At 53.9% G+C, this 13806-nt stretch overlaps 1 protein-coding gene across 2 annotated transcripts; it reads left to right on the forward strand.

Moving 5' to 3' along the window:
- The first annotated feature begins 250 nt into the window (after nt 1-250).
- On the forward strand, nt 251-13667 carry CCDC22 (coiled-coil domain containing 22). 2 transcript variants are annotated; one of them, XM_032619769.1, is made up of 17 exons: nt 251-496; nt 1543-1720; nt 6416-6548; nt 7291-7397; nt 7542-7608; nt 7709-7887; nt 9809-10003; nt 10537-10599; nt 10693-10812; nt 11355-11474; nt 11564-11680; nt 11786-11887; nt 11969-12076; nt 12329-12424; nt 12647-12706; nt 12787-12861; nt 13289-13667. In XM_032619769.1, the coding sequence occupies exons 1-17, from the start codon at nt 447-449 to the stop codon at nt 13400-13402; spliced, it is 1884 nt and encodes a 627-aa protein (XP_032475660.1). In that variant the 5' UTR covers nt 251-446; the 3' UTR covers nt 13403-13667. The 2 variants fall into 2 exon arrangements, with proteins under 2 accessions (XP_032475660.1, XP_032475661.1); XM_032619770.1 differs by lacking the exon at nt 251-496 and adding an exon at nt 531-1155.
- The last annotated feature ends 139 nt before the right edge of the window (nt 13668-13806 follow it).

The following is a 13806-nucleotide window of genomic DNA, read 5'->3' on the forward strand; positions in this document are numbered from 1 at the left end:
TGTGCGAAAGCCCCTGCCTTAACTTGTACACTTTTACAATCTAGAAGATGAATGCTGCCTTAAATGAATGAGTATAGAAGTCTCTCTCCGTCCCGCTCCTTCCCCCTTCCTTCCAGACATACACACACACACACACTTGCGCGTGCAGTATAATCCTTTGCTGACTCGGAAGAGCGCACTGGGCTGCAGGAAAGAGAAAACAAACAAAACCAAACCTACAACTCCCAGCAGCCATTGCACGCTCAAGCTTGCGCGCGCCCATTCACACCAGAACGACAGGCATCCGGCTTGCGCCGAACTGGGTCTCGGAACTACACTTCCCGGCTCTCCTCGCGCAGCCCGTGACACCCCTTGGACCGCGAGCAGGGAGCGGGCTTTCCACAGCTGCGCCTCTCTTGCTCGGACCCGGCCCTGGACCCAACCTGGGACTCCAACACGGCTCTACCATGGAGGAGGCGGACCGAATCCTCATCCATTCCCTGCGACAGGCCGGCACGTAAGGACACAGCCCCCGCCCACCCCGGAATGCCCACATCCGGGACTCCAAAACTCTGGACCTTGACATCTAGGGCTGCAACTTCAGGACCCTAAGACCCTCCCTCCTCCTTACACAGACACACGCACGCACACACACGCACGCACACACACACGGGGCCTCCCAAACCCTTTGACCTCTACACTTGGTAAACCCCAAACTCCAGGACCTAGACACCTCGAGACCTTAAAACCTTGGAACCTCAAGACCCGGGATCCTGAAATCTGTGGATCTTGACATCAATACCCTGGGACTCTGACATCTGGAGATTCTAAGCCACCTTTATCCTGTGAACCAGGGAACTTAAAACTCTGGGATCCTGGCACTCAGGGACTCCAAAATCCCCTGGGATTGGATACTTGGGAACCTTCAAACCTGGTTTCCCAATACCTGAGCCTTTTAAAACCCCAGGACTCTAAAATCTGGTGGCCTTAATGCTTGGTGACCCCGACGCACAAGGACTCCTGCATTCGAGGGTCCTAAAAACCCAAGATGACAACATCTAGGGAGCTTGATTTCTGGATTGCTTGAGACTGGGTGGTCCTGATACCCAGGGACTCTGACATTTGGAACTCCTGAAAACTCCAGCCTCCCAACATCTAGTCTCAAAATCCTAGCAGGTCAGTATCTAGGGGCCTCTGACATGCAGCAAACATGATATCTGGGGATGCAGAAACCCAGAGACTATTCCATCTGGGCTCCTAGGCCTTCCCAGACCCCAGAAATTTGGGGCTTTTAGGCATAGGGAAATTTGAGATTTTTTTGAACTCGGATCCTTTCCATCCACCATTCTACACCAAGATCTTAGGACCTGAGGACTCCCCCCATTCTCAGTTTTCCAAATGGAAGTCAGCCAGCAACACCCAAGACCTGTCTGAACTGTGGCCACCCTCCCCACCCCATCCTAGTACTAGGGCTTCCAGAAGGCAGCACGGCCCAGCCTCATCCTCCCTGTTTCCTGACTGCTTCCCCCCACCCCCTATCGAGACTGCCTCCTTCTTCTTCAGGGCAGTTCCTCCAGATGTGCAGACCCTGCGAGCCTTCACCACTGAGCTGGTTGTAGAAGCTGTGGTCCGTTGCCTGCGTGTGATCAACCCTGCTGTGGGCTCCGGCCTTAGCCCCCTGCTGCCTCTTGCTATGTCTGCCCGGTTCCGTCTGGCCATGAGCCTGGCTCAGGCCTGTATGGTGAGTGTCTTCCTCCCAATTACACACAGCCTCTTCCTTCCTCCTTCACAAAGTCACCAAGCTCCTTTGAGACTCTTGACTTTCCTCTCTGCCACCTCCCGTTGTGGCTTAGCGTTCATTAGTGGTTAAGGCTGCCGGCTCTGTGGTCAAACTGCCTGAGTAGTTCAGACCCTGGCTGCAGCACTTGTTAACTGTGTGACCTTGCTAACTGATGCCCCTGTGGGCATCAGTTTCCTTATCTGTGAAATCGAGATGATAAAAGTAGGGTTGTCCTGAGGATTAAATGAGTTGATCCAGTTTGTGCCTGAGTTGCCCCTGGCTCTCATATTTTGAGCTTAGCACCAAGAACTTTTCCCCCTATAGTATCCATTTACCAGTTCCTGAAAAGGCCCTGTTTTGAGTCACGTGCTCAGGCTGAAATTAACCACCACGTTCTCTGGTTGGGCCAGCTTGGGTCACCTGGTCATCCCTACAGGGCACTGTGATTGGCTGCTCCTTCAGGATCACTTGGAGTTGGGGGAGGGAGGGTTACCCGAAGGAAGATATGCTGCTTAACTAAAACAGTGTCTGCACTAAAACTTTACTCTGCCCTGTTGCAGCTTACCTCTCGTGAGAATAATTTACATACTGTCTCTATTGTAAATAAAGTGCCTTCTGGTGAAGCACTCATGCCTCCCCAGTACAGACCTGTGTCCAGTTACTATAATCAAGGGCTCCAAGTAAATGTCATTTCTCCTGGCTCATTAGTTCTGGGATTTTAGGCTAGTCTCTTAACCTCTTTGGGCTTAAGTTTTCTCATGTGTAAAAAGGGTAAGAATTGTACCTACCACATAGGGTTGCTGTGAGGATTAAAAATGAGTTCAGGGCTTCCCTGGTGGCGCAGTGGTTGAGAGTCCGCCTGCCGATGCAGGGGACACAGGCTCGTGCCCCGGTCCGGGAAGATCCCACATGCCGCGGAGCAGCTGGGCCCGTGAGCCATGGCCGCTGAGCCTGCGCGTCCGGAGCCTGTGCTCCGCAATGGGAGAGGCCACAACAGGGAGAGGCCCGTGTACCAAAAAAAAAAAAAAAATGAGTTCATACGTGAAAAGCTGGATATAGTAAGCTTTGTGCAAGTGGTATCACTATTATTGGATAGGCTTGATCTGGCTGCTTGTGTTCCAGCAACTTGTGGCTACGTAATGAATGTCAACATGCCCAGCGTACTCAGTATATGGTGGTAGAGGGACAATAGAGTAACTACAGTGAAACCTTCCACTTAGCCCCAAGGGACTGGGTGGTCAGGTTTCTTGAATTTGTTCCTTGCTTGTGCAGTTTCTGTCTCTTAGAAATAGGCCTCAGAGCTCTACCCTTCCCTTGGCTCTCTGGTTCACCTAGTTCTCAGGAGTTCTCAGGTTCTTCTGTCTGGGGCTCTCGGTGGCCCTCGAGGCAGGCGGTCTGTCCCCTGGCCTGGGGCTGTCTTCTCGAGGATGGCACTTTATAAGGGGAAACTTGTGTCCTGTTTGGCTAGGAGGGTGCACAGTGGGGCGTGTTGAGGAGGGGCCGGGGATCAGGCTTCCCCCAGTTTTCTCTTCCTCCCTTCTCTCGGTGCTGTTTCCCACTGGATTTGGTGGTGACCTACTTTTCCTCACACTAACTTTAGCGTGAGTATGGCTTTTTCCGTGATTGAGAGGTTCACGTGATTGTCTGGCCCCAGAGCCTCGGTTTGCCCTGAGCAGGTAGAAAAGGTCTCTCTTAACCCAGCTGGTGCTGCTCATGTCGCCCACCTTGGCTCAGCACTGCCGCCTTCTGGCGTCTGCCTCTTCATGTGCCCTACTCCTGGCACCACTTTTTGCGACTCAGCCACTTCCATACTTTGGTGTCTGTCATTTCACACACCCCACTCCTGGAGTGAGCTTCTGTATCAGTCACAGCCCTTTGATTGCAGGTGTCGGAAAAAACCCAAAGTAAAGTAGCTTAAAAGACAGTGGTTTTCACACTGTTTTGACTGTGATCCTCTGAAATAAATGTATCTTACGTTGTGACCAAGTTCACATATATGTGTATAATAATGATGTTTTTTGAGTGTGTGCTCTGTGCTGGGCATTGTGGTAACCTGGTGTTAACTCACTGAATTCTGGTGACAACTTTCTGAAGTAGGCACTGTTGGTATCCCTTTTCTCAGGTGAGAAAAGTGAAGCTCAGAGAGGTTAAGTGATTTGCCTGCGGTTACCCAGTTGGTAAGAAGCAAAGCTTGGATTTGCATCCACGAAGTATGCTTTCAGAATCCATGCAACTCTGGCCCAGAACCTTGATGGGCCCTTTTATCCCTTAAAGCATCCACATTGGGAAAGTACTGTCAGCCCCATTTTACAGCTAGAAACTGAGCTTCTTGGTGGTTGAATAACCGGTCCAAGGCCTTATAGCCAGTTGAGTAGCACAGGCTGGATTTCAACCCCAATCTTTTTGACTCCAAAGCCCATAGCCTCTTTTAAAAACATTATTTACTATTTTGTGTGGGTCATTTTTATCAGTCAGTGTCCAGTCCAGAGACACAAACCCCAGCAGTAATTTGAATAGGGAAATTTCAATATAAAGAATTGTTAACTGGCTTAAAGATGGTTAACTACTGAAAGAGTCAAAGAAATCTCCAAGGTGTGACAGAAGTAACACAATACCTTGAAAAGTCCCACTGGCACTCCAGACCGTTCACCTCGTTACCCTTACCCGTCTGCTGTAAGGGGATTACCTTGATTAGTTTCTTGTGTGTCTTTCCGGTTTTTAAAAAATGAAGATATAAGCAAATATAAATATATATTCTTATTTCCCCCCTTTCTTACACAAAAGAGAGCATATACCTAGTTTCTTACCTTATTTTTTCCCCTTGCCACATATCCTGGAAATCATTTCATATCAGGCAATCATTTTTTTTTTCCTTTTTGCGGCCGCAGAGTAGTTCATTGTATTTATGCACTGTAGTTTATTCAACCCCTCTCCTATGCTTGGACATTTAGGGAATTCCCAATATTTTGCAAATAATGCTGTAATGAATAATCTTGTGCATATATATTCTTGAATTGTTGGAGGCCTGTCTTCAGGGTAAACTCCTAGAAGTAGGATTGCTAGGTGGAAGGGTAAACGCATACGCCATTTTGTTAGATTTTCCCCAATCGCCTTCACTGGGATTGTTTAATTTCTGCCTTCCCAACAGCAGTGTACGGGAGGGTGCCTGTTTCCCCACAGCCTCACCCACTGAGTGTATTGTCAGAGTTTTGCCCATTCAATAGGTGAGGAATAGTCTCTCTGTATAGTTTTCCTCCTAGCTTTGTACTTTGAAAAACTTTCAAATTTAAGGAAAAATAAAAACAGAAAAATAACACCATTCTCCTAGCTTTCTGTGTTGTTAACATTTTCCTCCACTCTTTCTATCTGGGTACACACACACACACACGCGCGCGCGCGTGCGCACATTTTTTTCTGAACCTTTTGAAAACAGCAGACATCATGACACTTCATACCTAAAACTTTCAGTGCGTCTCTCCCAAGTAAAAGGGCATTTGCCAGTATAACCACAGTATCATGATCCCACCCACGAACTGAATATTGATAGAGTAATAGTATCTAATATTTAGTGCGTGGTCAAATTTCCTCAGTCGTTACAAAAATATCCTTTTTAGCTCTTTTTGTTTCCAACTACAGAGTCCAATCTAGGATCATACATTTCATATCACTGTTACATTTCTAATCTTCTGTATCCAGCAGTCCTACTTAGTTTTTGTTTCTTTGTTTCTTTTTGCAATGATACATGTTTTTGAAGAATGCAGGCTGGTTGTTTCCTGGAATGCCCCATAATCTGAATTGGTCTGATCGTTTGCTCATGACTAGATTCAGGTCTGGGGCAGGAACTCTGTGCAAGTGATAGTATCTCCCTGCCCGAGTGGACCTCAGGAGAACGTAACGTCAGGTTGTCCCGGATCGGTGATGCTCTTGTGGCGTCTCTCCGCGTGCTTTCAATTCAAGTCGCTCTTGTAAGCAAAGTTGGACATATTTGCATATGTTTAAGGGCCGTGTTTCATTCTCTTTCTGGGAATTGTCTGCTCCTATCTTTTGCCTCTGTTACTGTTGCACCGTTGGTCTTTCTGCTTGTGTAGTTTTAGGTACTCTTTATATACTAGTGAAAAAGATTCACTCTTTGCCTACGATATGAACTCCAAACATTTTTTCCCAGCTTGTCATTATGCTTTTGACTTTGCTCACTGTAATTTTTCTTTAAAAATTTTTTCATGTGTTCAGAAATACCCATCTTCTCTTTCATGGCTCTGGATTTTGAGTCATTTTTAGAGAGGCCAGAGCTTTAATTTTATTTTTTTTTTAAATATTTATTTATTTTGGTTGCGCCGGTCTTAGTTGCGGCACGTAAGACCTTCGCTGAGGCATGCGGACTCTCAGTTGTGGCACGCATGCCACAACTAGTTCCCCAACCAGGGATCGAACCTGGGCCCCCTGCAATTGGGAGCATGGAGTCACACCCACTGGACCACCAGGGAAGTCCCCGGAGCTTTAATTTTTAAAGCTCTGAAGGCCTTGGTGAGCCAAGGGGAAGTTCAGAGGGTGATGGTTGGTGAGAGAGTGGGAGCGTTTGTGGTCTCAGCCCTGGGCTCCCAGAACAGGAGGATCCTGCCTGCCTGACTGATAGCGGCCACTCTTCCCCACCCCCAGGACCTGGGATATCCCTTGGAGCTTGGCTATCAGAACTTCCTCTACCCCAGTGAGCCTGACCTCCGGGACCTGCTTCTCTTCTTGGCTGAACGTCTGCCCACTGATGCCTCTGAGGACGCAGACCAGCCTGCTGGTATGGGGTGCCTGGGGCGTGGTGGGGGTGAGGGAGAGGGGTGTTGTGGGGGCTGAGAGAGGTGGAAGTGGTGAAAAGGTTGACTGGTGGGTGTGGGGTATATGTCTTCAGGAGAACTAGGTGGGAGGACTGGGGCTGGGAGAGGGGATGCAGGGCAGAGGGAAGGGAACTGGGGCTTGGGCTGACCCAGGTGGGGAGTTGGTGCTGGAAGGGGCCTCTCTGCCTCACCTCCTGCCTTGCCCCCGCCTCTCCCACTCTACTCTAACCACACCAGGCCACTCTGGCCTCAGGGCCTTTGCATCTGCTGGCTTACTCACCCAGATAGCCTCCTGGTTCACTCCCTTACCTCTTGGAGGTTCCTGTTCACAGGTCACCTCAGGGAGGCCTTCCTTGGATTGCCTTGTTTAAAATTATATCTTCCTCTCAATGGTCCTTATCTTCCTTTCCTGATGACCACCTGACAGTCTTCTGTATTGTACTTACGACCTTGATCACGCTCTCCTCTACCTGCCTCTGCGGGAGGGCAGGAGGATATTTATGTTTGTTCACTGAAGTAGCCCAAGGGTCTAGAATGGCGACTGGTACCAAGTAGGTGCTTAATAAGTGTTGAACGTCTGAGTGTGAGAATGATAGCTACATAGATATGTGTCTCTGGGGCGGCAGTCAGGCTGCTCTCCCAGGGTATGCATTTTTGGAGTTGTGGCACTGTCACCTGATTGACACTCCCTCCCCACTTCCCTAGGTGACTCAGCTATCCTCCTCCGGGCCATCGGGAGCCAAATCCGGGACCAGCTAGCCCTGCCCTGGGTCCCACCCCTCCTTCGCACTCCTAAGCTGCAGCACCTCCAGGTGGGACCCCTCAACTCATGTCAGTGTTGTTTGTTGCTGCCTTGCCTGCCTTGTCCCCATTTGGGTGTTCAGGTTTTTGGCCCCCTCCCCCTGGTGCCCCCCGTCACGATTCATCCTAGAGGTCTGATTCTGCTCTCTCACCAGGGCTCGGCCCACCAGAAGCCTTTCCATGCCAGCAGGCTGTTCATGCCTGATTTGCTCTCCAGAGGAGGTGACGATGAGGCTTTGGAGAGGGGCTGGGGGGAGGGGTAGAGGTGGGCCTAACTGCATGGTGAGGCAGGAGGGCCGGCTGACTCTGTTGCTGCCTCCAGAGCCCCGGGAGTTCCAGGCGAGTCCCCTGCTGCTACCAGCCCCCGCCCAGGTGCCGCAGCCTGCTGCGAGGGTGGCCTCGCTCCTTGAACGCCACGCCATCCAACTCTGCCAGCACACGGGCCGGGACCGCCCCAGGGATGAGGACTGGGTCCACCGGGCATCCCGCCTCCCCGTCCAGGTACTGCCCAGTGCTTGGTTCCTGCTGACGAGGTCCCTGCTCACTGTGGCTCCCATTTCGTTTCCCGTTAGTCCTCTGCCCCTCTCCTTTGCCCACTTTGTCCCTCTCTTCCATCGTCTCCTCCCTGTGTGCAACTACCTGGCTCCCTGCCTGAAAGAACATTGGAGTCAGAAAGATTGTGGCCCTCGCACAAGTCAGTATGGCCCCTCGGAGTGTCCGCTTCCTGCTGTGAGACACGGGTGGTGATACTGCTGTCTTCTGAGGGCGATGTTCCACCGAAGGACGTGCACAGGCAGCCAGAGCTGTCAGGATCTGCTCCCTTCCTCCCTGTTTCTACTACCTTCTTCCTGCCCCTGATTCGCTCCCTCTTTCTCTGTCTCTGCCGTCATCACCGATGTGTGGCTTCCAGATCTCTGCACCGTCTCTTCTCATCACTGGCTTTCTCCTTCTGTGGTTTTGCTGCCCCTCTTTCTCTCTCCCCACTGCTGTCTCCTCGTTTCTGTGTCTCTGCCTCATCTACCTCTATATCCGCCTCCATCTCCCCTCTGTCCACCTCAGTATCTGTCCCCATCCTCTCCCCACTTTGTCCGCCTCTGGAACTGTCTCCTTCCGCCTCCTCCGCTGCCATTTGTTCTGTCATCTTTTTCTCTCTTTTTTAAACTTACAGGCATTTCAGACACAGAAGTAGAGAGAATAGTCTCATAAACTCTATGTCCCTGCCATCCACCTTCAATTATAAGCCTTTTGTGGGAATTCCCTGGCGGTCCAGTGGTTAGGACTCAGCGCTTTCGCTGCTGAGGGTCCAGGTTCAATCCCTGGTCGGGGAACTAAGATCCCACGAGTCGTGAGGCACAACCAAAAGGAGAAAAAAAAAAAAGATATAAGCATATTGCCAATCTTTCCTCATCCCTTCTCTAACATTTTTTTCTGTAATATTTTAAAGCAAGTCCCAGACATCATATCATTTTAACTCTAAATACTTAAGCAGACGTCTCTTAACTCATAAGGGCATTCACTTTTTAACACAACCCCTGGGCCATTTTCACACCTAACAGAATTAACAGTGACCTCTTTTTCTTTTGTTTTTTTTTTAAAGCTTTGTGTATGCATTTTATCTTTTGAACCAGAACCTATTACATCTTTTTTTCCCCTAAATTTATTTATTTATTTACTTTTGGCTACATTGGGTCTTCGTTGCTGCGTGCAGGCTTTCTCTAGTTGCGGCGAGCAGGGGCTCCTCTTCGTTGCAGTGCGCAGGCTTCTCATCGCGGTGGCTTCTCTTGTTGTGGAGCACGGGCTCTAGGCACGTGGGCTTCAGTAGTTGTGGCACGCAGGCTCAGTAGTTGTGGCTCGCGGGCTCTAGAGCACAGGCTCAGTAGTTGTGGTGCATGGGCTTAGTTGCTCCGCGGCATGTGGGATCTTCCTGGACCAGGGCTCAAACCCGTGTCCCCTGTATTGGTAACAGTGACCTCTTAATACCATCCAACACTGAGTTCGTAATCAGATTTCTCCAGTTGTCTCAAAACTGCCTCTGTTCTCATGTCTCTCTCTCTCTCTCTCAATTCCACTCTGCCTCTGCCCCCTTCTTTGCCCAGCACCTCTGACTCGGTTTCCGCTCTGTCCCCACATATCTTTTGAGTGTCGGTCTCTAATTTGGGGGCTGCAGGCTTACTTCTCTCCCTTCCCACAGCCTCCTCCAGTGCAGGGAGCCAGTGGGTAGAGAGAAGCAGGGCTGAAGAAGAGGAGGCCCCGTCCTCAGGGAGCTCCCAGGCCTGTGGACCAGGAGAGTGGGTCCAGGCCCCCTTGTGGGAGAGGCTGGATGGCTGGTGTGACTTGGGGGTAGCACCTTGTCAAGCAGCTCCCTGGTGGAGGCAGGGCCTTGGGTACCCAGCAGGCCTCCACACTTTTCCACTGTTTCTAGGAGGATACTCGGACTCAGCGGCAGCGGCTGCAGAAGCACTTGGCCGAGCATCTGCGCCAGACCTGGGGCCGGCCGGGGCCCCCCCAACAAGCCCGAGACCTGGGAGAGCTGCTGCAGGCCTGGGGTGCTGGCGCCAGGACTGGTGCTCCCAAGGGCTCCCGCTTCACACATTCAGAGAAGTTCACCTTCCATCTGGTGGGTGGGCCTGAGTGGCCCTGGGACATGCTGATGGGGCCAAGGCAGTATTGCTTTATGTACACACACCACATTTTATCCATACAGGGGCCCGTGTTCCCACCTGCCCTCTCCCCATGGTGGATGGGCACCCAGAACGGTCCCCTGGCTTCCTGGGAACTTCCGTGGAGAAAGGGTAGAGGGGTGGGAACTATGTAAGCGTGTAGGGCTGCTCTTTGTGCAGACCCCAGCTTTTCCTGGGCAGTTTCCTCTGGACATATCTTCTCTCCTTGGATGGTCATCCAGAGGGGCCCTCATCCTTCTCATGGGCAGATGGGCAAGAGCTGTGTCAGCGTCAGGGAGGTTTCTTTATGAGCAAACACTCCAGTCTAAGGTCACAGAGAGCGCATTGATCCTCACACACGTTCTGACAGCCGTCAGTGGTACTGTACCTGGGTATGGTGCTGGGAAGGTGCTTTTGGTGGGTGTTGAGGCTGGGCTGTGAGGGGCAGGGCTTTCCCCGACAGCCAGGATGCTCCTTTCTCGCTCCCCAGGAGCCCGAGGCCCAGGCAGCCCAGGTGTCAGATGTGCCGGCCACCTCCCGGCGGCCTGAACAGGTGAGCAGAGCAATGGTGAGGCGGGGGAGGTGTCTTGGGCCCTTGGCTGTCTACTGGCCTGACACCCCCACCCCGACTGCCTGTGCCTCCCAGGACACATGGGCAGCTCAGGAGCAGGAGCTGGAGTCTCTTCGGGAGCAGCTGGAGGGAGTGAATCGCAACATTGAAGAGGTTGAAGCCAACATGAAGACCCTGGGAATCAGCCTTGTGCAGGTGGGTGTGGGAGAGGGGCTGTCCACCGGGGTCAGGTCACAAGTCCAGCCTAGACGGCTTAGAGGGACTTGAGGGGGTACTCTGTAGAGGTCTGCACTTGTCAGAAGGGTTCATGGGAGACACTGGGGACCTGTGGGCCTCTTGAGGGTTCAGGAGAATCAGTGGGAGTGAGAGGGCGATGTAGGGTTGGGGGTGGGGGTGGTGTTGGACCTGCAGGGGTTAGAGGTGCCTTGGTGTCTGTGAGAATCGGGAGGGGTGTAAGTGTCTGTGGGCCTCTGTAGGGGCTTGTGGGGCTCGTCAGGGGTCCTGGGCAGTCAGTGTGGAGGTGGAGGGGTCAGAGGGGCCTGTGGGTGCCTGTCACTGCTTGTAGGTCTCTGTTACTATCAGGAGGGGTCCGAGGGGCCCATAGGGCCCCTGGAGGGATGTGTTGTCATCTGAGGGCCTTGGGCTAGGCCAGGGCTCTCCAGGCTTAGCGGGGGCTGGGAGGTTGTGGTGCGCATGGGGCTTCCCCACTGACTGGGAGCGGGGATCCTGGGTGCCAGGTGGAGACCGAGTGTCGGCAGAGCAAGCTCAGCACAGCGGAGCACGAACAGGCCCTGCGCCTGAAGAGCCGGGCGGTGGAGCTGCTGCCCGACGGGGCTGCCAACCTTGCCAAGCTGCAGGTGGGGCTGGCGCTGCGGCTGGGCCGGGAGGGTCGGAGTTGGATGGGCCCAGCCAGTGTGACATGTAGCCCCCCTGCCACCACCCCTAGCTCGTGGTAGAGAGCAGTGCCCAGCGGGTCATCCACTTGGCAGGTCAGTGGGAAAAGCATCGTGTTCCGCTCCTCGCTGAGTACCGCCACCTCCGAAAGCTCCAGGACTGCAGAGAGGTAGGTGGTGGGGTCCGGGGCCATGGGTGGGGCGGGTTCGGTCCCTCCCTAGGGGGCTAGCCCTGCGCTCTGCCTCACTGCCCTCTACCCGTGGGGTCCTGGCAGCTGGAATCTTCTCGACGGCTGGCAGAGATCCAGGAGCTGCACCAGAGTGTTCGGGCAGCTGCTGAAGAGGCCCGCCGGAAGGAGGACGTCTATAAGCAGCTGGTAAGGCCCGTGTGGGGGCCCTGGGCCACTCAGAGCTGGGGAGGTGTGGGTGCTAAGGGAGCACCTGCTGTATCTGCCTAGATGTCAGAGCTCGAGACCCTGCCCAGAGATGTGTCTCGGCTGGCCTATACCCAGCGCATCCTGGAGATTGTGGGCAACATCCGGAAGCAGAAGGAAGAGATCACTAAGGTACGCCATCGTGGCCAGGGAGGGTGGGTCATATGGGTAGATATGCCGAAGGGGCGGATGTGTGTTGCAGGGCTACACGGGGACCTCACACCCTCTGAAAGTCAGAGCTATCTGGCCAGACACAGAAGAGCCCCACACAGTCCACTCCAGCCACCCCTGACCCTGTCTGGATGGGACAGCATAAACGTGAATGCCCTCAGCTGGCCGGCTGCCCGCCCCAGACGGGCTCACGGCTACCCTGGTCTCTGCCAGATCTTGTCTGACACGAAGGAGCTTCAGAAGGAAATCAACTCCCTGTCTGGGAAGCTGGACCGGACGTTTGCGGTGACTGATGAGCTTGTATTCAAGGTGTGGGGCAGGCCGGGCTGGGTGCGGGGGTGGGGTGGGCCTTGGGCCCTGTGTGAGCCTCGTAGGTACACTGATGCTCGGGCCTGGCTTTGCCCTGGGGAAGATGAAGTCAGGGAGTGGGAGAGGGTGGCCTTGTGGGGGCCTGGAGGTGGGGGTGGGGTAGGGGCAGGGTGAGGCGGGGACAGCCCACCGACACCTTCAGGGTCTCCTCTGTCTGGTCAGGATGCCAAAAAGGACGATGCTGTTCGGAAGGCCTACAAGTATCTAGCTGCCTTGCATGAGGTGAGGGGAGAAGCGTGCCTGGGGGCTGGCTGGGGTGGGGCCAAGTTGGGGTGCAAGCCTTCTGCTCCTGCTGTCCCCAGAACTGCAGCCAGCTCATCCAGACCATCGAGGACACGGGCACAATCATGCGGGAGGTTCGAGACCTTGAGGAGCAGGTGAGGCCTGGGGCTGGGAGGGCTAACCAAGGCAGGCCCGGGGACAGCTCCTCGGTTTATGCCAAGAGAGGCTGTGGAACCAGACGCAGCCCTGCCCCTTAGGTGCTGTGTGTGTGACCTGGAGCAGCCCAGTGGCCTGCTCTGGCCCCCTCCTTCCCCCTGAGGGTCCTCACGCCTGCCTCCCAGGGCCGTTGGCAGAGGCTTCAGCTCGAGTATGTGGTAGGCGATCCTGCCACATAGCAAAGGATGCTTTAGGTGGACGGATGACACGTGCAGAGGCCTGGCAGTGGGACAGAGCAGGCTGCTGTTGGAGGGGGTGGAAGGAGCACGGGAGGGGCCCTGGGTGGCTGTGATGGGGTGGGGCTGGTGAGCAGGAGCTGGGAAAGCGGCCCTGCACGCTGAAGGGCTGCGGTTCGCATTGCCTTAGATTGAGACGGAGATGGGCAAGAAGACCCTCAGCAACCTGGAGAAGATCCGTGAGGACTACCGAGCCCTTCGCCAGGAGAACGCTGGCCTCCTGGGCCGGGTCCGTGAGGCCTGAGCAGCCCCCAGCAGAGGTCTCCCCCATGCCTCAGGCAGGGATTTGGGGTGCTGGGGGCACTGGCCAAGCACTGGCCCGGGCCATGCCCTCTGCTTGTGGTCCAGTTCCTCCTGCTGTAGTCTTGGCCCCAGACCCTTGCCCACCTGACCCCAACCCTTATCTGGGGCGACCATCCAGAGTGTGGAAGCTCAGCTGCAGTTTATTGCGGAGGGTGCTGGGGGCTGGGGCCTTGGATCTCAAATAAATGAGAGGGGCTCTGTCTGCAGTCTAAGCTGAGGCATGGATGGGGGCACAGGGCACAGGGCTCAGGATGGGGGAGGGGGCGGGTGGCAGGTGAGACACTGGGTACATTTGGTGAGTCGGTGTGCATGGCCTTGGGTGTCTGCGCGGGACTCAGGACGCCC

The sequence above is a fragment of the Phocoena sinus genome, chromosome X (genome assembly GCF_008692025.1).
Source record: "Phocoena sinus isolate mPhoSin1 chromosome X, mPhoSin1.pri, whole genome shotgun sequence".
NCBI classification, from domain to species: domain Eukaryota; kingdom Metazoa; phylum Chordata; class Mammalia; order Artiodactyla; family Phocoenidae; genus Phocoena; species Phocoena sinus.

What these genes read in the sequence shown, in the direction of transcription:
- CCDC22 (XM_032619769.1), top strand. Translation starts at nt 447, where the DNA reads ATGGAGGAGGCGGACCGAATCCTCATCCATTCCCTGCGACAGGCCGGC. An exon ending in TCCCTGCGACAGGCCGGCAC is followed by an intron (nt 497 to 1,542) that starts GTAAGGACACAG and finishes CTTCTTCTTCAG; the next exon opens with GGCAGTTCCTCCAGATGTGC. An exon ending in CCAACCTTGCCAAGCTGCAG is followed by an intron (nt 11,475 to 11,563) that starts GTGGGGCTGGCG and finishes CACCACCCCTAG; the next exon opens with CTCGTGGTAGAGAGCAGTGC.